Here is a 21,613-nt window from a genome sequence, read left to right as displayed (position 1 = left end):
GCCTTTTTTGGGGTCCTTTTCTTCTTTCTTCACCTCCGGAGCTTACAGGTCGTACCTTTCCGTTTAGGGAGGGCGGGTCGCTCGGGTACGCGGAAGGAGGTCGGAAAGATGCGCCAGCAGCTGCCAGGGCGCTGGAAGTCAAATTGCATTCCATGTGTCAAATCATTTGACAAGCGAGTGGACAAGAAAAAAAAAAAAAAGGAGGACCGAAGTGGGACATCTCATCTCTCTTAGGAACGGTTTTGGGTAAGTGATTGGCAAGGGATATCCACTTGGGGGAACTTTTCCAGGCCAGGAAATGAAATGACCCGAGTACGGTTTCCCAGTATGCTTCTAAGCTAGTCAGCTAGTCATGCTAGTTGTCTAGTAATAAGAAAAGGAGAACACAAGGAGAGAAAAAAAAATAAAACAATAAGAAAGCGAGTGGAAAGATTATCAAAGTATGAATAGAAAGGAACGTGTGTACGGGAAGATTTCCATCAGATAAAGAGGATTTTTAGCATTTTTTTTTATCTGATGGCGCCACAATCCCCACTACTCGTATCGTAATGTATTGGTATTTTCTGTCTTTTTTCTTTTTTCTTTTTCTTTTACTATTATTCTTTTACTATTATTCTATTACTTATTATTCTATTACTCTATTACCTCTACCTCTTCTTTTATTTGCTCTGTCTTTCTTTCGGAATTGCCCGAGTCTCCAAGATCAGCACGATCGTCGTTGGATGAGTTGAGAGAGTCGTTATAGAGACCCGATCTGACTGCACAAACGTTGGAAACACTAACACTGGGAACATTCGGTGAACTTGATTTTTTGGCGTTTTCTTATTCTCGTTCTAAAGCCAAGCCCCAATCCACTTAACTTCTTTAATCCCGTGTTTCGCGCGGTTTCCGAGGCCGTGTCCGTCTTGGCTTTCGGCAATGTTTTTCCCATTTGACCCTGACAAAGTCCTTGGCTTGAAAGCTTCGTGAGAGTTCAATTCTTCCAAAGTACGTATGCATTGACCTCACTGGCTCTTTTATTTGTGTTGGGAAAAGTATTTATAAAACATCAATTGATTTCAAGAGAAAGAGAAGAAAAGACCTCAGGGTAGTAATTGAAAACAACATTCGAATCTAGATGGAAATAGACCGCCCATATCTAATATATAATAAAACTCCAAGATCAAGAGAAAAGACGAACATGATATGCAGTAAGCCGTGAGAATTAATCCATACACACAAGAACAAGAAAGACCGAACCACGAACCAGAAACCACAAAACCAACAAAACCAAACCCCAAGACACTAGTAACAATGTGGCGTGTTTTGGTATACTTTCTAAATTTGTGATTTTTTTTTTCCCGCCTTTTTTTTTTTCGGTTTGAGGCAAGCTTGCCCCACCAAAATTCCATTACAGCATCGCGCGCAACCGGCTGTCCTGCACCGACGCGCCCGACAACTGATCTCCAAAGACCGAGTTGACAATCTCACCGCCACGCACCGCCAGGATGGATAGCAGACTGTCACTGAGACCATGGGTCTTTTCGTTGCAGCCCTGCAGCCAAATACCCGCATGACGGCTGACCTTGCTGTCATCCAACTCAACTCGGTAATCACGGCCGGGGGTCCACACGGCCTGTCCGGCAGGCCGTAAGCCACGTACTTGCTCCAACAGCTGCTCGTGCGCATCACGGAAGTATCCAGTGGCCACCATCAGGGCATCCACTTCGAGGATCTCCTTGCCCTCACTGTTGTCATCCTTGATCGACTTGACATGCACGCGCATGCGAGATGCCGGGTTGTGGTGCTCGATGCGGCCAATGGCACGCTCGGACAGGATACGGTGCTGCCATTGCTTCTCGTCGGGGTTCTGCATGCGCTGCAAGTACATGGTGTTGTAGATCTCCTCAATCAGCTCTAGGCGTACCACCGAGTAGTTGGTGGCCTTCTCGATCGCAATGCGCTTGGCGCGCTCCTCCGCAGGGAGTTGGAAGAATTTGTCTACCCGCTCCGGGTTGAAGATCTCGTTGACGCTAAAGAGAGAAGTAGGTTAGTTTAAGATGTATTGAGGGAAAGAAAAGGGAAACCATTCTTGAGTCAACGTACAATGGAGAGTCATCGCTGGGGCGTAGAGCTGTATCCCGGAGGATCAGAGTAGTGTTGGAGTTGGGGTACCGCCGTTGCAAGTCGTGGAAGATCTCGGCGGCACTCTGACCACTACCCACGACGGCAATCTTGTAATTCTCACTGTCGTTCTTGAGCACGGCGGGCAGAGTGGTACAGTACTTGGACGAGTGCATGATACGCGGGTCCTGGGGGAAGCCTGGAGGCATCTTGGCCTTACCACCCAAGGCCACCACGACCTTGCGAGCTCTTCGGGAAGAGATCTGACCGGTCTCGACATTGCGCGAACGAACGACAAAGTATTCGACCACACCGCCGATGGTCTTACCCGGCACCACGTCCACGACCTCTTCACCGTAGTTGACGACGTTGTTGAACCGCTGGGCACACCAGCGCATGTAATCCTCAAACTCCATGCGAGCGGGCAAGAAAGTTCCCAGGTTGGTGAAGTGAATGAGGCGGTTTTTGTTGTGCAGGTAGTTCAAGAAGGTGAAGCTGCTGCGAGGGTCACGGAGGGTAGCCAGATCCTTGATGAAGGAGATCTGCATGCGCGAACCGGGGACCAGCATACCGGAGTGCCAGGCGAATTGCTTCTGACGCTCCAAAAAGGCGACCTTGGGCTTAAAGGAGCCGGGGGTATTGTGGTTCAAGGTCGGGTCCATAGCATCGTGCAGAGCAATGCCCACGGCAAGGGATGCCGGGCCAAAACCCACACAGAGCAGATCGTGAAGCTCATCCGCACCCGTGGGACGCAACAATGAGCGGGCAGGGGAGGATTGAGAGCGTGACTCGGTCTTGTTGACGAGCGGGAGCTCGTGTTTCCGTGTGATGGGCTCCATTGTTGATTGGGTATTGGGAGCTTTTTGCTTCCTCTTGTGGAATGAAAGTATAGCAATTGTCCGGAAGGTTTCCCCAAAATCCAATCCTGGAACTTTTTTATTTAAAAGAATGAAGCTAAGGAGCTGTGAAGAAAGTGAAAATCAACAGTTGCAGAAAAATGGAGGAGCTGCGGCAGGTTATGTACAAGGGTTGTCCGGTAGCCGATCTTGCAGCTCCACTCGGAGATTTCTCCTTCTAGGTAGGAGTCGGATCGAGGCGAACGGAGAGTTGACGTGCCGTACGATACGTTTCGTAGGTTCCACAAAAAAAAAAGCCAGAAAGAGGCGTTATACAGACTCAGAGAGACGAAATAGGAAAATGAGAAAAGAAATAAATGCCAAAAAAGAAAAGGCGAAAGGTATCTTAGTACCTCGGAAGCGGATCAGATAAAAAAAAATGAGAAGAAAAAACGACCAAGTGGAGTCAGTGGGAGCCAAGCGGTCTGTGATGAATTGATTGGAGTTTGTGATTTCCAAGGTTCCATTTATCAATCAGTAACTCCACTAGGAACATTTCCAAGGTTGAAAAAAGAAGCGATTCCGAGATTCTGAGCTTCATTTTATATCCGGCTATGAATTAATAATATTGGGTTTTTTTTTTCTTCTTTTTTTCTCTCCATTGCTCCGTGTTTTCCCTTTTTTTTCTTTTTTTCTTTTCTTTTTTCTGTAGACTTTTTAGTTTCATCATATAAACGTTGACCTCTGGTTAGATCTTGGGAAACTCCACTTACTTGCGCCAGGTTCCTTGCACATGTAATGCAGCTTTGGGGAAGAAAACGAACTTGAATACTAGTAAGCCCAAAAAAGTTTATAAAGATTTATAAATTGAAAATCAAAATCCAATTAAAAAGAAGAATGAAAAAAACCCCCACAAAGCAATGAGATTCGCCGATGTCGGGATTTAGGTCACAGGTACAAGTAACGGACATTACCCGCGTAGGGCGCAAAGATGTATCAGTGACCTCTTGGCGCACTGATCTCGAAAAACATTACAGATGAGGTTACAGGAAAACATACCCGTATGTGCATGATCTGAAGAAGAAATTACACATTCAGATGCTTTGCTTTTTTTTTTTCTCTATTTTTCTTCTTCCTTTTCTCGTCTATTTTCCCTGAAACGTGGGGATTTCCCCCCAAAGAGGAACTTCCGCCAAAACAGGAAAGCAGAAACAAGAAACGAAAAAGCAATTTTGTGGCGCTTGAACATCACCTGCAGATATCAAGCTAAATGACGAATCTGAATAGATCTTAATTGATCATATGGAATAGAATTACGGGAATCACATCAGATGTTGAACTATTTTAAAATTTTAATTTCAGGATTTCATGAAGACAAGAAATATAGTAATAAGTAAAAAAAAAAAAAAAAAAACATGACTTCAAAATACGAGGTACGTCATTGTATTTGGGGTGTCTTGATTCCTAACGTCTGTTCTCGAGGCCCACCCCGAAGCCCGTTGGAATCCCGGTAAACGAGTTTAGGGTATACAGTCGGGCAGCTTCATCTTCGGCTAAAGAATTAATACCTTTAATACCTTTAATAAATTCAATAAATTCAATGTCAAATACGTTCAAATGTTATTTATCACTTCCATATAGACTTCTATGCATATGCACATTTGTATACACACTACTAGTATGTACTGGATGTATTGAAGTAATATGTATACGTGCATATACCCACGTGCATACTATATATACTACAGTACATTTATTTTTGATATTTAATATATGTAGATGATGAGGTATGTACCACTCATACCACTCATACCACTCCATACTCTGTAACCATCACTTGGGCAAATTTCTCCGAAAAACGCCCACGAACATACCGTAGTCAATGGACCTTTTTGGCGCTTGTCTCGGTCATTTGGGAGCAGATCCATCTGCTACCCGACTTCACCTTTTGGCAACACAGAAAAATCCAAAATTCTCCAAAAATACTTAGTCTTTGACTTCTTTACCTTTTGAAATGATTTGTAAATCCACTCAAGTGCTCACTCTTGAATCCCTCTCCTCTTGGCTACTTGGCTTTCCTTTTTTTTTACTTTGATTTTCCCTTTTTTTTCCCCCTCCCTTGTACATTGCCCCTCCAACCCCCCTCCCTTTCTCCCGATCACCACGGGCCTCTTACTGCCGCGCGCAATAACGCTCGTCCCACTTTAGGCGGCCTCCTCCTGCATACGACATTTCAAGGGTTAGGCCCGAGTAGCCACTCACAGCCCTTACAATAAGCAATCTATAAGCAGAATTCCATCATGCTCCACTGATCAGTACACCACCCCACCTCTCTCGAAAAGATGGCATTTGCCAATTTCCCAGTCGTGGACAAAGATGGCGCGCACAGCGCCATTATCCTTTGGCCGGTGGAGACTGTCGGTCCTTCTTTAGAGTTGGCCGCCTGGTCATGGGCACGGTTGTTGAGCTCCATCACCACCAACCAATCCCCGTCCTTTCTATTGAATGGATCTCTAATCCAAGTAGATTTATTTGCTCAGGCAGCTCAGCCCATTCGGCCGCCCAACTTAGATGCTGTATCAAATCTATCTGCACTTGCTACAAAGCCCACCGCGGTGGTCGTGGGGACCGATCCATCAGTCCTTCATACTTCTTCCTTCTCGCTTGCTCCTTCTCTAACGTGGGTCGTGGATCCCACCACTCGAACCAGTACTCTGTATTCATCCACCAACATGGATCTTGCAGCGGTACAACAACTGGGAAGTCGGCTCACACATATTGTGGAAGAGCAGACAAGGTCAGACTCACAGCTAGAAATCTCTATCTCCAAAGTACCTGCCATGTCTGTCATCAATCCATCGCCTTGCATACTACCGGGTCCACAACTACTTCATAACTTAGCCCTGAGTGGCTCTTATGACTCGGGTCACTCCAAAAATGCCATCGAGTTTTTGACCGCGGAAGGAAAAATCCGTTGCTTGTCATACCATTCTCTTGATCAGCTGTCATCAAAGCTGGCCACCCAAATTGCCCATGCCGCGGCAGCTCGAGCCGATGGTAAGCAAAAGTTAGTGGTTCCTGTGCTCTTACCGCAATCTATGGAATTATACATTACTTGGTTGGCCATTTTGAAGGCAGGTGGTGCCTTTTGCCCATTGAATATTGATGCGCCACCAGAAAGGATAGAATTCATTCTGCAAGACGTAGCAGCCTCGGTGGTGGTCACGTATGGCGCGCTGGTCGCCCAAGTACCCCAAGGTGCACCGGTGACGGTGATTAATACCGATGGAATCGAGGCCGGCCAAGCCGACGATGCGGATTTCACACCACCGGTCATCGACACCACACCTTCAGATCTAGCGTACGTAATGTACACATCCGGTTCAACTGGTCGCCCCAAAGGTGTTGGTATCTCTCATCTGGCAGCCACACAATCTTTGCTGGCCCATGACGAGTTGATACCCCCATTCAATCGATTCTTGCAATTTGCATCCCCCACATTTGATGTTTCCGTGTTCGAAGTGTTTTTCCCCTTCATGCGAGGTGTCACCCTCATTGGTTCGGAGAGGGAAAACATGCTGCTGGATATCTCTCATGTCATGACGGTGATGAAAGTAGATGCCGCCGAGCTCACTCCCACCGTCGCGGGAGAACTGTTGCGTACCCGTGCTGCAGCACCCTCCTTGCGAGTGCTACTTACAATCGGTGAAATGCTCACAAAACATGTGGTGGAGGAGTTTGGCCAATCAGAATCCTCGGACGGAATTCTACATGGGATGTACGGTCCAACAGAAGCTGCAATCCATTGTACCGCGGCGACAGGGTTCCTGTCCGATGCGCGAGTGAACTTGATTGGCAAACCTTTCAAAACCGTATCTGCCTTTATTATGCCTTTAGAATCCGAAGACAAGTCGAACCACTCGAATCTCCAAGCCCTTCCCATGGGCGAGATTGGTGAGCTTGTGATCGGTGGACCGCAACTCGCAGATGGGTACATCAATCGACCAGAAGAAAATGCAAAGGCCTTTATTGACAGCCCCTGGTACGGCAGACTCTATCGCACGGGCGATAAAGCTCGAATGCTGCCGTCGGGTGAGATTGAGTGCTTTGGTCGCATCTCGAGCGGCCAAGTCAAGCTACGTGGTCAGCGAATCGAACTGGGAGAGATTGAACATGTGATCCTAAGAGCTCCCGAAGTGCGCAGTGCTGTGGTCATCGTGGGTGGCGGCAGCTTGGCGGCATTTGTTTTGGTCAACGACAAGGGTCTCACCGATCGTGAGCTCCGCGACATTTGCCGTCAGTGGCTACCTCGATTTATGGTACCGGGCGAATTTATTCTGGTCGATCAATTCCCCCAGCTCCCATCGGGTAAAATTGATCGCAAGGCCCTTGAGGCAGATTTCGCTCGTCGCCGCGCTACTGAGCATTCTACTGATCAACAAACTTTTCGAGACGAACTCGAGGAGACTATTTCATCGTGTGTTACCGATGTTCTAGGAAGACAACTCAAGTCAACCGAAAGCTTGGTAGCAAGTGGTCTTGACTCGCTGGCAGCGATCCGCTTGGCTTCACATCTCCTAGATGCTGGTATCCGCCTGGATGTGGCTCATTTGTTGGATGCTGATAGTATCGATGGAATTTGGCAACTGACCAAAGAGCTAGAGGCCATAAAACCAACCGAAGATTCGCAAGACGGTCTTTACAGGGTTCAACAATTAGTTGCGAGTGCCGGAGCAGCCAGGATAGAATCTCTCGGATTTGGCTCACAGGTGATTGACATTCAACCAAGTACTCATATTCAACAGGCAATGATACTGGAGACAGTTCGACATGCCAAAGCGTACTGCAACTGGATTGAGTTGGAATTTCAATCCACGGTCAACTCGGCTTCTGTTCAGGATGCATTTTTGAAACTGCTGGACCAAAACCCGCTTTTGAGATGTGGATTTGTCGAAATTGGTCTAAAGGATCACTCTTTTGCTCGCTTTACTTGGAAGGCGTTTAATGAGCAGCTCATTCAGAAACGAAGTGTCTTTGATTACGACCTGTCTCTCATAACCGAACACGACCTTCTTTACCCTCTTCGGATCCAGTTCAAAGAAACCGAGAACAAACTCCAGGCCTTGATTCATATCCATCATGCATTGTACGATGGGTGGTCTTGGCAATTAATTTTGAACGACCTTGGTCGTATTTTACTTGGACAAGACATTCCCTCTCGACCTACGTACAATATAGTGTCGGACTTCTTCATCGAGCACAAACTCAGCGAGAAGAATACCGAATCCACACTTTTCTGGCGTGATCAATTACAAGGTCTTTCTGCCACCACTTTCCCCAATTTCCATGGGAAAACAGATCTTGCACCAGGAACAAGAGAGGCCACGCGTGTTCTCAACGTCTCCGTCCCGAAACTTAACGATGTATCACAACGTCTTTTGATAGGTCGACAGACAATCTTCCAGGCCGCCTTTACCTCTATTCTTTCTTCTTATCTTGGTTCATCAGATGTTGTGTTCGGGACTGTGTTCTCGGGTCGCACCTTGCCAGTCAAAGGTATTGAGGCGGTTATTGGGCCATGTATTCGTACACTGCCAACACGGATGAACCTCGAGAAGATGAAGAACGTCTCCGACCTTCTTCTCGCAATTCAAAACATGAATCGCAGATCTCTTGAACATGGCAGCCTTCCTCTTCAAGAAATCAAAAAGGCTTCTGGGATTCCCTTTCATCAAAGCCTGTTCGACACTGCTCTGGTGTGGCAAGAAAACGTTTGGGAAAATGATACCCAGGGAGCGCTGTTTAGCGAGGTTGATACAGCAGAATTCTTGGAATTTGCGCTTCTATTGGAGTTTGAACCTAGAGGTGACAAGATTCATGCCAAGGCAACCTACCAGAATTCCATCTTCCCACCTGAACAGGCACGCATTCTCTTGGAGCAAATTGACTTTGCGGCTTCAATTCTCATCGATTCTCCGACCCTTGCAATCGATCAAGTTTATAAACATCTTCCACTGTCAACTTTGTCAATTTTGAACCCTAACCCCGAGACTGAGAGAAATCGTTCCAGCCTTGTCACCGGAGTTGAGACGATTGCCTTCGTTTACCCCAACCGAACAGCAATTGAAATTCTACCTTCCACCGATCAGGAACCTATCTCTTCCGACCTTCAAAGTATCACATATGGCCAATTAAATGCCCAGGCTAATCGACTTGCCAATTATCTCGTTCAACAGGGCCTGACAAGGGACAGCTTGGCCGCAATCTATCTTGTCAAATCGATCAATTTCTACGTTTGCACATTAGCGGTCGCCAAGATTGGAGCCGGATTATTGCCTCTGAACGATCGGAAATTCTTGAAAACAATAAACTCGATCCGGGCAACATCGGGCGTGCAACCTTGTGTACTTCGCCCATCTAAATCCCCCAATGAAGAATCAGCCTCCTTGCATTCGGTCTCTCAGATCTTTCTGCCTGATTCCCTGGACAATTACCCTGATGGAAATCTTCTCATGACTCACGACTCCTTTTATATTGTTTGTTTCAAGGAAAGACTTGCCGGCAACGAGTCGGCGGATCTTGCATATCTTTCTCACCATAACCTGCAAAGCCATATCAACGTGCTGGCAGACAGATACCCTTCCACCGCGGGATCGAAATTCCTGCAAGCTTCTTCACAGCCCAATGGTATGTATACTGTCTCTCTAGGGATATATCAATTTGCTGACATAATAAAGCCTCAATCATTGAACCATTCTTCGCATGGCACATGGGAATCACATTGTGTATAGCATCAGATAAGGATCTTGCGAAATTATCATGCTCTATCATCAACCAGATGAATATCACCCACCTTCATCTGACTCCCACTTTGGCCTCTCGCATAATCCCCAAAGAGGTTCCGAGTGTTCGGTTCCTCCTTACGTCAGGGGAACCACTGACGGCCAAGGTACGCCAAAACTGGGCTAGTAATGGACTCCATCATGGTATATATAGATTCCGCAAAGATGAACATCATTGATTTGAAACTTACTATAACCAAAGGCTATAGTTCTCTCGGCCTGGCCGGAGTTTGCACCCTATATACGAATGTCGAAAGCTCAACCTCTCTTGCAAATATCGGAACGCCCCTCCGAAACACGTCCGTAATTATTGTGTCGGACAAACACAAACCATCGGTACATGTGCTTCCTTGCGGTGCGGTCGGAGAGTTATGTTTCGGAGGAGATCAAATTGTGGGTTCCGAGGGTCCTTTAAGTCGCTCCAGCTACTAATTCCCTGAAACAGGGACGTATATTTGCAGAGACTGACGATGAGCCTCGTGGGTGTTTCTTTGAGCATCCGAAGTTTGGCCGATTTTACAGAAGCGGAGATCATGGCAGACTTCTTCCAGACGGATCCATTCTAGTGATTCCCCAGCGTGGCCAGACAGTGCTGAGCAATCAGTCTATTGTTTTTGAAGAGATTGATTCCGCCATGAATTCTTTAGACGTCGTTGAAGATGCCGTGAGTATGATTTTCAGAAGCCCTCTCACTAACCAGCAGCAATTGATTACTACCTGGTCTCCTTCAGAGCACGTCAAGGAACTACCTGACTCTGGAAATCTTGCCTTGATAACCAAGGATATTTTTGAGGCACTGAGCAAAAAGCTTCCCATGGCTGCAGTCCCCTCTCTTCTCGTTCCGATGGACAAACTACCAATGACGGAATCTTACAAGACTGATTATTCAAAAATTGAGGAAGAGATCAAGGCAATGAGCCCAGAAAGACTCGGGACATTCTCCCGCAATGGCGTTGATGATTCTGATGCAGATTTTACTGATAATGAGAAGGCCATTGCAGCCGCCCTGTCAGCAGTGATTGGGGTTGATCAACGGAGTATTGGCAGGAACACATCGTTTTACAAACTGGGGTTAGATTCACTTTCTGCCATTGCATTCTCACGGAAGCTACAGGATTTAGGGTATGAAAGAATTGCTGTCTCTAAGATCCTGCGCCATAGCTCCGTTGCGCAGCTAGTCACTGTTCTTCCTGGGATGACCAATGGCCACCGGCCATCACTGCCCTCATTGCAAAATGACACCACATTTACGTTTAATGACAACTTCATTGTTGAAATCAAGAATGATTTTCAAAATGAGAACGCCTCCGTACAAAGCATCCATCCGTGCACGCCGCTGCAAGAGGCTATGCTGGCTGCTGAATCTGATACAAATCCGGCTTACTTCAATCACATTCTACTTCGCGTGAACACCGATCTCAAAGATTTGGAAAGCGCATGGAATTTAATGCTACATCGACACAATATTCTCAGAACTTGCTTCATACCGACCAACGATAAAGTGTATGCATTTGCACAGGTGGTCCTAGACAACGCAGCTCTACCGTGGTTCTACATTGAAACATCCTCCCATGAGCTCACCGAAGAAATCGTGAAAAGAAAATCCGTGTTCGAACTTCAATCACCAATCAATGGGAAGCTTCCTTACTCATTGACTATTTTCACGGACTCTTCCACACATGATAACCATCTCTTATTGTCAATTCATCATGCCTTGTACGATGGTGAAGCAATAGGACAGTTGCTACAAGAGATTCAGCTTGCTCTTGCAGGCCAGGTCCTGCCCAAGACTACACCCTTCCATACGTTTATCGAATACATGGTATCCGCTAGCCCCAATGGATCCCACGAATTTTGGGATCGATATTTAGCCGGTGTGGCGCCAACACTCCTACCCATCGCCGAAAGAAACCAGGAGTTGATAGATTCCTCTGCATCAGAGCAGATCTACCTAAATCTTAGTACCTCTCTTGACACATTCAAGCAGGAGTGTAAGGAGCTCTCTGTGGCTCCATTGAACGTTTTTCATACCGCTTGGGCAAGACTGCTAGCTCTTTGCTCCGGCTCTTCTGATGTCTGCTTTGGCAATGTGTTCGGTTGTCGAACTATTCCCTTGGATGACGTGGAGAGTATAATTGGGCCCTGTTTTAACACACTCCCCATGCGAGTCAAGCTGTCCCCTACTTCAACAAATGCGAATGTTATGAGGCTTTTCCAGGAGCACAATAATGACATTATGCCTCACCAGCTTGACTCTTTGCGCACAATCCAAAAGCGTACCTTGGGTGGAGGCTCTCAACTCTTCAATACTTTGGTCATTCTACAGCAAAGCAAAACTGAACTGGACCCATGCTATTGGGAACTTCTTCAAGATGAAGGAAACATGGGATTCCCCCTTATCTGCGAGATCGTCCCTGACGATAAGCAAAATAACATCTCCGTGTGTCTACACTTCAATACAGCTTTCTTAACCGCAAATGTGGCGACGAGCCTTGCACAAGGGTTTTTGGCTCTAGTGGAGCACACTGTGCAATTTCCATCTGCACAAGCTTCCGATAAGGGATCTATCGGAGCAAGCATTGCTCAAATATTTGAGACAAGACAAGACTGGAAAGAAGTTCGAAAGCATACTTCTTTCCAGTCTTCTTCAAAGAAGACACAAATGACTCGGCCGTGGTCTGCACAAGAAGAGACTCTCCGAATAATTGTCTGCGATTTCGCAGGCATTGATAAAGAAGTTGTCACTCTGCATACTACCATCTTTCAACTTGGGCTTGACAGTATTCATGCTGTCCAAATTTCAGGGAAACTTCGCAAACTTGGATACAAGATCTCGGCAGGTGACATTCTTGAGGTATGTATCATATTTTGCACTCGATCTGAATGTGTATTTATAACTGACTCTTAACCAAAACAGGCTGCTTCCATTGGTGAGATTGCTTCGCTCTTTGAGACCAACCAGGAAAAATCTCCAGAAGAAGAATTCAACTTTCTTTCTTTTGAGAATCAGTACCTTCCATCCGTTCGTGAGCAGCTCGGCAATTATTCACACGCAGTCCAAGCTTTACGGCCTTGCACTCCTGTTCAGAATGGAATGCTGGCACTTTTTACTCATTCTAATGGCGAAACATACTTTAATCGCATGTCGTTGAAGTTTTCAAGATCGATGAACAACGAATTATTGAAAAGGGCTTGGAGCAAGGTGATGGCCCAGCATGAGATGCTACGAACCGGTTTTGTTCAACTGCCTGATCAGCAGTACCCATTTGCAATGGTCACCTATAAAGAAGATATTCAGCTCCCATGGAATGAAGCGACTGAGGACAATGCATATAAACCTGAAGATCAAGAGCAGGATATTCTTGGTAATCTTTTCCGGCCTCCATGGCAAATCACCGTTGAGGCGTCTGATGAAGTTACAACTGTGCGCTTCTCTGCGCTTCATGCTCTTTACGATGCACAATCTCTGGAGTTCATATTTTCCGACGTGGTCAAAGCGTACGAAGGGGAAGCTCTAGCCGATACCAGTTCAATTGAAAGCACTCTTGGCCCAATTTTGATGGAGAGCCAAGCACAAATTCAGTCTGCACAAAAATTCTGGCAGGGACTTGCTTCAGAAGTGCATTCATCCAAATTTCCAGATCTCAATCCTATACGCACAGACAGGAAAGAGCTTTTAACCAGCTCCATTTGTTCCTCGCAATCTATCAAAGCTCTCGAGGCTCGCTGTCGTGATATCGGTGTCACATTGCAATCAGCAGGGCAAGCAGCATGGGCCAGGCTACTCGCTGGGTATACAGGTGAAAAAAATGTCACTTTTGGTACTGTTCTTTCTGGTCGCAATTTATCGATAGCAGCACAGAATGCTGTTTTCCCCTGTCTGGTTACTGTTCCATCCCCTCACCGTATTGAAGGAAGCAACCGGGATCTGTTGGATCTCACATTGAAGAGGAACGCCTCCTTGACCAAGAATCAGTTCACACCGCTTGCACAAATCCAGCGCTGGCTTGGAAGTGATGAGCCTCTCTTTGACACACTTTTTGTCTACCAGAAATTCAGCTCGGACTCAACCAAGTCTCAATGCTGGGATATTATTGACGAAGATACGAGGATTGATGTATGCTTGCTGATTGGTTGACACTATGGTTTTATGTATAGTTTGCTGATTTTTCTAGTACCCCCTCTCCATTGAATTGGTCCCATTTTCAACCAATCTTGAGATCCGAGTCACTTACAGAAACGACCTTGTTCCTCAAGAGCAAGCCATAGTTCTTCTGAACCAGTATGATAAGCTATTGGAGCAAACCCTTTTTTCTCCCGAGTCCAGCTCGGATGACTATATGTTTCTTGGAAACCAGTTTCTCTCCATAACTCCTGCCAAAGAAAAGATCTTACCCACGTCAGTGTCCTTATTGCATCAATTTGTTGAGGAAAACGCCGCCAAGGTCCCAGAGAAGACTGCTTTTGAGTTCGCATTTGGTGCGGACTTGGATAACCTCCAGAAAAAGACTTGGTCTTACCAGCAATTGAATGAAGATGGTAACCGAATCGCCCATTTTCTGCAGAGCAAGGGTGTCGCCCCAGGCGAGATGATCGCAATCTGCTTCGACAAATGCCCCGAAGCGTCAATTTCTATACTGGGCATTCTCAAAGCTGGCTGCGCATACTTGGCAATCGATCCTTCAGCTCCAGTTTCTCGCAAACAATTCATCATGGAGGATTCAAATTCTAAGATTCTGCTTTGCAATCTACCAAAAAGGGAGGAGCTAAAGGATCTATCCGGTGTGGAAATCTACGCACTAGATGAGCCCGGTGTATACCAAGACCATCCCTGCTGTTCTCCTATCCTTTCACGCGAAATACAGCCAAACGATACTTGTTATTGTTTGTACACTTCGGGGACAACCGGAACGCCAAAGGGGTGTGAAATTACCCATGACAATGCCGTGCAAGCCATGATGGCGTTTCAAAGGCTGTTCTCGCCTCATTGGGATGAGGAATCTCGCTGGCTACAATTCGCGTCTTTCCATTTTGACGTCAGTGTTCTAGAGCAATACTGGAGCTGGAGTGTTGGAATCTGTGTCACCTCTTGTCCGCGTGATCTCTTATTCGAGGATCTACCAGGGACGATTCAGAAGCTCCAAATCACACACATTGATCTGACACCCAGTTTAGCAAGATTGGTACACCCAGATGATGTCCCTTCCCTCTGTCGAGGAGTATTTATTACCGGTGGAGAAGCTCTGAAGCAAGAAATCCTTGACGCCTGGGGGCACCATGGAGTTATCTACAATGGATACGGACCAACAGAAGTCACTATCGGCTGTACTATGTTACCCCGGATGCGTGCCAATGACAAGCCTTCCAATATTGGGCCCCAATTCGACAATGTTGGTTCCTATGTTTTCCGTCCAGGAACTTCGACACCCGTTCTGCGAGGCGGTCTTGGCGAACTCTGCGTATCCGGTCCACTCGTTGGGAAGGGGTACTTGAATCGAGCTGAGCTGACGAAGGAACGTTTCCAAGATTTGCCCGAATATGAAGATCGTGTTTACCGAACAGGTGACCTGGTCAGAATTCTATTTGATGGCAGTTTCCAATTCCTTGGTCGTATTGATGACCAAATCAAGTTGCGAGGGCAACGACTCGAGATAGGAGAGATCAATGAAGTCATCAAACAAGCTACATCCAAGTTGAATGAAGTTGCTACACTGGTTGTCAAGCATCCAAAGCAATCCAAAGACCAACTCGTCTCGTTCGTCTCCAAGCTAGGCACCGACAACAAGTCTCGCTCGGTTGAAATCCATACTTCCGATGATAATGGATCATTTCTATCAACCATCAAGGCAGCCTGTCTTGCGTATCTGCCAGGATATATGGTACCAACACATATTATCCCGCTGACTCGCTTCCCTTTATCTGCCAACAACAAGGCCGATATGAAGGTTTTGAAGGGACTTTACGAAGAACTTTCTCTAGATCAAATCCAGACTTTAACAGCTATGGCTGCTAGTCAAACTGTGAAGAGTGAAGGCGAAGAAAAAATAATTTCTGTGCTATCGAGGTTTCTTGGATCCACAGACTTGCTCATCTCCTCGTGGTCGAGTATTTATGAGTTGGGCCTTGATTCTATCTCGGTCATTTCCTTTTCCCGGACCCTTAGAGAATCCGGCTTCCCCCATGCTCAGCCATCTTTGATTATGAAAAGTAAGTTTTCTGAATTTTTTTTTTCTTAGCATACTATGAAAATTAACCCTGTGAAGATCCCACGATTGCCGGTATGGTTTCAGCCCTACAGAATCACACGACCGCCCCTCCGTCAAAGGAAAATCTCTATCAAAATGCGAAGCAAGCCATCCAAGCCTTTGCCCACAAGCATTCGCATTCTATCCTCGCAAGCATCGGGATACCTGGAACCGATGTACAGCAAATTGCGCCTTGCACACCGCTCCAGGAAGGAATCATTTATCATTTCCTGTCAAGCGACAAACCCATGTATTGCTCATCTTTCGGTTTTGAGTTGAAGGATTCCGTCAATTTGGATAAACTGAAGGCAAGTTGGGAGCAGGCTCAAAGCCAAGTTCAAATGCTGCGAGCACGATTTTGGCCATCGCCGGATGGCTATGCTCAGGTTATTCTCAGGAGAGATGTACTCCCTTGGCTTCACATGGAAGTTGCATCCGAGAGAATCATTGAAAACTCCCGGAGGCACCAAGTTGATCATTGGATATCTCATCTTGGCAATCTTTCTACGGGACTGTGGGAAGTGGGGATAATCACTTCTCCAGAGAAGTCGACGATGTTCCTCAACATTTTTCACGCCCTATACGATGGAAACAGCTTGGGCCTTCTTCTTGAATTGGTCGCTGGTATTTATAATGGCCATTCGAAAACGTCCAACAATGACCCAGACTTCCTTGATGTGTTACACCTAGGACCTCTGTGCAAAGACCCTTCGGCGGAATCTTTTTGGAAAGAACAACTTGGAAAATGTGAAGTACGTCCTCTGTTGAACTCGGAACAAATCCAAGAAGCCGCCTTCGTGCAATCGCAACGCATAGATAGCACGGATCATCTTGATTACTTGAGAAACTCCCTCAATGTCACCGAGCAAGGTATCCTTCATGCCTGCTGGCTGTTGACGCTTCATCGGCATTTTGGCTTTGTTCCGCCAATTGGAATTATTGCTTCGGGTCGCACGATTGACATTCCTGGGATTGAAAATGTCATCGGTCCATTGTTCAATACGATTCCGAGCAATGTGCAGCTTCGTGGGCTGAGATCTTGGACAGAGGTTGCCCAGCGATGCCATGAATACCACGTTTCCACGATGCCATTTCAATCCACCGCCCTGCGTGAAATTGTGAAATGGCTCGGTAGGAATCCTGATGAGCCTCTATTTGATTCGCTTTTTGTTTTCCAGCGAGAAGATGCTGATGAGTCATCAACGAGAAATCTATGGAGTCCAAATGCCTCAGAAGCTGAGCATGACTATCCATTGGCCTTTGAAATTGTGCGAAACAACAACAAGTGTCTCACCATAACGATTGCGGCAAAAAGTCATGCCGTTTCCCCAAAGACCGCCCAAGAACTCCTCTCGAGCTTTGAGGATGTGTTGTCCGAATTTGCACGAAATCCCAAGCATGAAATGCCTTATCTCAATGGAGTGTCGGAAGAACCTCAAGCCCAACTGAACAGAATTTCCAGTGTTCAAGAAAATTCCAACCATTTGACAGAATCTTCATTCCAATGGACTACACAAGCTTGCAAAATCCGTGATGCGATTGTCAGCCTTTCCGGTGTAGATGTGGCTTCAGTTCGAGGCGAAACATCTATTTTCGAGGTGGGTCTTGACAGTATTGATGCCATCAAGCTGTCATCTAGGCTGAGCAACGTTGGAATCAAGCTCCCTGTGAGCATGATCATGCGCAGCCGCACAATTAAGGCCATGACCAGTCAATTGACTGCCCCAGCCCATCAGGAGCAGAATGGCACCTATCCGTTATTGTGTCAAAGTGAACGATCCCTAACAGATTTCTTGGGGAAAGAAAGCCTCTTGCCTCAAGGTGTTTGTCGGGTTCTTCCAGCTACCCCAATTCAAGAAGCAATGGTTGCGGAGATGACTGCATCTGGGTACCAACATTACTACAACCATGAGGTTCTCAAACTTGAGCCACATGTTGATTGCGCAAAGCTCCGAGAAGCATGGAAAATTGTGGTCAAAACCCACCCAATCCTACGTACTTCTTTCGTCGAGGTCTCAGATCCCGAAATTCCCAATGCCTTTGCTCAGGTTATTCATAGTGAGGATACTTTCGATTTTCAAACTGTCCATTTAAATGGATCAAGAGTCGACTCCATAATTGATGTCCAGCGCAGGAGAGCAGCTGGCGAACTTGCGAATTTCCCACTTCTGACGGTTACAGTCGCCATTGATGGAGATGGTTATTATGTTATTCTGTCCATTGCACATGCTCTCTACGATGGTTGGTCAATCAATTTGTTACACGAAGATGTGGCTAGGTCTTACTCTGGAGAAGACTGCACTCGCTCATCTCCTGACGCAATCCTGGAGCAAATCATTGCATCTTCGGGCGAACAGGCTCTCCAATTCTGGAGGTCAGCTCTGTCCAACTACACACCAGCTCCCTTCCCAACGGGAGCTCATTCAGAGTCAACTTCTATCGACGTTCACCGTGCAGAAAGACCCATGTCTATATCATCCGAACAGGCTGATGCATTTTGCAGGCGCGAAGGCATCACCATGCAAGCACTTTTGGTAAGTTGTTGGTCGCTTATTCTAGCCACACATACCAAGAAGCTGGATGTTGTTTTTGGCCTTGTTTTGTCAGGTCGCAACGTCGCGAATTCCGAGGATGTGATGTTCCCATCCATGAATACTGTGGCCATGCGTGTCATTTTGCATGGTACTCGTCTTGATCTTGTGAAATATGTTCAAGAGACATTGTTGAACATCTCAGAGTATCAGGATTTCCCACTTCGACGAGTCAGACCTGACAGCATGTCAAGTCCCCTGTTCGATACGCTCTTCATCTACCAAAAAAGACCTTCGGAAAGCGAAAATGCTGGACAAGTTCTTTACAGATCCACTGAAGCTGGCTCATCGAGTGTTGAGTACCCAGTCTGCGCCGAGATTGAAAGTCTAGGGGAGAGTCTGGTGGGTCGAGTGGCTTGTCGAGGCAATCTTCTGGGAGAAGAAGATACCCTATCCTTGCTTGAACATATGGAACATGTCTTGTTCTCAATTGTCAATCAGTCAGCCCAGCAGACGGTGGATTTCAGAGGAGAGGTCATGGAGATTTGTGGCTATCAGTTCTCACAGGAACTATCTGTTCCAGCCGCGGAACCTAGATTGCTGTCCCAAATGCCTGGCCCAAGAGAGTGGTCACCCATCGAGTCAAAGATTCGCAGTGTTCTTGCCGTTGTATCCGGCGTGTCCGAGGAAACAATCGATCCGGAAGCCAACATCTTCCAGCTTGGCTTGGACAGCATTAGTGCGATCAAGGTCGCTGCACTTTTGAAAAAGCAATATGTAAAGCTATCTGTCAGTGATATGCTCAAGGCGGGCACAATCAAGAAGATGGCGGCAGCAGTAGAAGACACCAATCAGACAGATCTCACAATGACAGATGTTGAGAGGGCCCTTGATGAGTCTGTTCGTGGTATTAACATCACACCACTACTCCAGTCATATGGCATCGATTTGGATCAAGTTCAACGAACAATTCCTGCAACCGCTGGGCAGACCTACTTCCTGGCAATGCACTCCTTGAACCCCAGCGTGTTTTATCCCGAGTTCTCCTACTTGGCAACAAGACAAGTGAGTCAGGAAGTTCTCGAGAATGCCTGGTCTTGTCTTATAGATCAGACCCCAATTCTTCGAACGGCTTTCGTTCCTACCGATGATTCAAGAGTGCCGTATCTCCAAGTTGTATTCAAATCCGCCCGAATTCCTGTTCTTTGGCATGAGGCATTTGATCACCAGCTTGTCATTATCAGTAGTGATCAGGAATTTGGTTCGATACCTGTTGCATTGCATGCCTGTCAAACCAGCAAGGGCACGGCAGTTATCTTGAAGATTCACCACGCTCTCTACGATGCAATCAGCTTGCCATGCATGATGAATGAACTTACCCAGGCTTGCAACAACATGCGGGCGCAATTAAAATTCGACACCCGGGACATTGCCCAGCTCGTCGCTGTTCAACATGTTCACTCGCCCGTTGGTGTTCGGCGCCTATTCTGGAGCAAATACCTAGACCAAATCGCAATGCGGGCAATTGACATGCCACCATTGGGCGAGTTTGGGGCTATCCAGCAGCATTACCGACCGGGACTCGTTTCCAGCATGTCTCAGGTTGAGAAGGCTGCAAAGCTTCGGGGCCTCAGTATCCAATCGATCTTCTTGGCAGTTTATGCTCGACTGCATTTCCAGATATTTGGGGACTCTGAGGGTCTCGTGGTTGGATTGTATCTCGCCAATCGGTCGTTCGTCACGGAGGGGCTATCTGAACTCGTTGCGCCTACAGTCAATATCGTTCCACTGCGTTTAGACAACAAAATCCACAGCGGTGGCGACTCACTCTTCACAGCTGCCAGAAAAATTCAGGATGACATCCACTTGATCAGTATGATCGAACATTCTTGTGTATCCCTAGTGGAGATTGCCGAATGGACCGGGGTGCGCATCAACACTTGTATCAATTTTCTACGTTTACCTGAGGTGGAAGAGTCTGCCGGCACTGCGACCAACCAGACGGTCTTCAAGTCTATTCCATTCAGGGGAGTTAAAGATGAGAATGAGATCAGTCTTGACAAAACTGATCCACTCTTGACCAATGGGGGCATTACAGCGCCCGCTTCCACGCAAGTGATGCGGGCCGCTGTTTCGACGGCGGCTATGGGAGATGTATTCTTAGTAAGTGATCTAACCGCCCACCCCACCCTCTCTACCAGTGGTTGATAGATGGACACTAATGTAATTTTGTATACAGCCTACGATGGATGTGGAGGCAGCTATCCGAGAAGACCGATTGGACTTTGGAGTCTTCGCCCCAGACGCCCGATTGGGTCACGACGTTGCTATTCAAATGATTGAGAGAATGCAGCAGGATATGAATGCCCTAGTCGAGTATTCTCAATGATTTGCTGGAAACAATGACCAGTATCTTGAAGAGTGAGGGACTCTCGTCGCCCTGACAATTGTTTTGTTTTGATTTCTTTCTTCTTTTTCTCTTCACTAAGATTTTCAGCGAGTCTTTTCTTTTTCTTTTTCTTCTTCTTTTTTCTTTGGAGGATAGCTCCTTTTGCTGTGCATATATTGCTTTTGTGGGTACTGAAGTTTTTGGACGTGTTCGTTTTCATTCATTCTTTGTTCAATAAATCATAAACGGTGGCATGGGAACCAGAGGGGCCAGTGTATATCGGGACCCACGGGACGGGACGGGCGGATCCCGACCTTGACATGGGCCCCCACTAAACAGGTGATACTCTCTGTAGATACTCCGGAGTACCAAGTCGGAATCTTCAGCTGAAGATGAAAGGATAGTGGGGGTGTCAGTGTGATCTTTTGGGGTGCAATTATTCTGCGTGTGGTAACATCCAGAAAATAGAGGATTCTGGAATGGCTGAGAGATATTAGCTTTTTAGCTCTTTATTATTATATAGATCATACGAATGGAAATGATGGATCAGATGAGCTATGGTGTGAGCCAGTCATTAGGAGTGGGTTATTAGGATTGGTGAACTCATGGGCAGCCACTCAAGCAAGGGAGATTTCGCGTGGTTTCAAGACAGTTCTGGGGCCTTTGG

At 46.6% G+C, this 21,613-nt stretch overlaps 2 protein-coding genes across 2 annotated transcripts; one reads left to right on the top strand and one right to left on the bottom strand.

Annotated features, from left to right (window-relative positions):
* Positions 1-1,390: 1,390 nt before the first annotated feature.
* On the bottom strand, positions 1,391-2,942 carry N7466_009926 (L-ornithine N(5)-monooxygenase; the record flags this gene model as incomplete). Its single annotated transcript, XM_057169315.1, has 2 exons — positions 1,391-2,012; positions 2,086-2,942. The coding sequence occupies 2 exons, from the start codon at positions 2,940-2,942 to the stop codon at positions 1,391-1,393; spliced, it is 1,479 nt and encodes a 492-aa protein (XP_057016706.1).
* Positions 2,943-5,281: 2,339 nt separating this feature from the next.
* N7466_009925 (uncharacterized protein) lies at positions 5,282-20,946 on the top strand (the record flags this gene model as incomplete). Its single annotated transcript, XM_057169314.1, has 7 exons — positions 5,282-9,626; positions 9,677-9,888; positions 10,227-12,635; positions 12,699-13,898; positions 13,957-15,988; positions 16,045-20,720; positions 20,797-20,946. The coding sequence occupies 7 exons, from the start codon at positions 5,282-5,284 to the stop codon at positions 20,944-20,946; spliced, it is 15,024 nt and encodes a 5,007-aa protein (XP_057016705.1).
* Between the last annotated feature and the right edge of the window lie 667 nt (positions 20,947-21,613).

Source organism: Penicillium verhagenii (genome assembly GCF_028828195.1).
Source record: "Penicillium verhagenii strain IBT 33310 chromosome Unknown utg000010l_segment0_segment0, whole genome shotgun sequence".
NCBI classification, from domain to species: domain Eukaryota; kingdom Fungi; phylum Ascomycota; class Eurotiomycetes; order Eurotiales; family Aspergillaceae; genus Penicillium; species Penicillium verhagenii.
The sequence above is the reverse complement of the archived record's forward strand: the minus strand, read 5'-3'. Positions and strand labels throughout refer to the sequence as shown.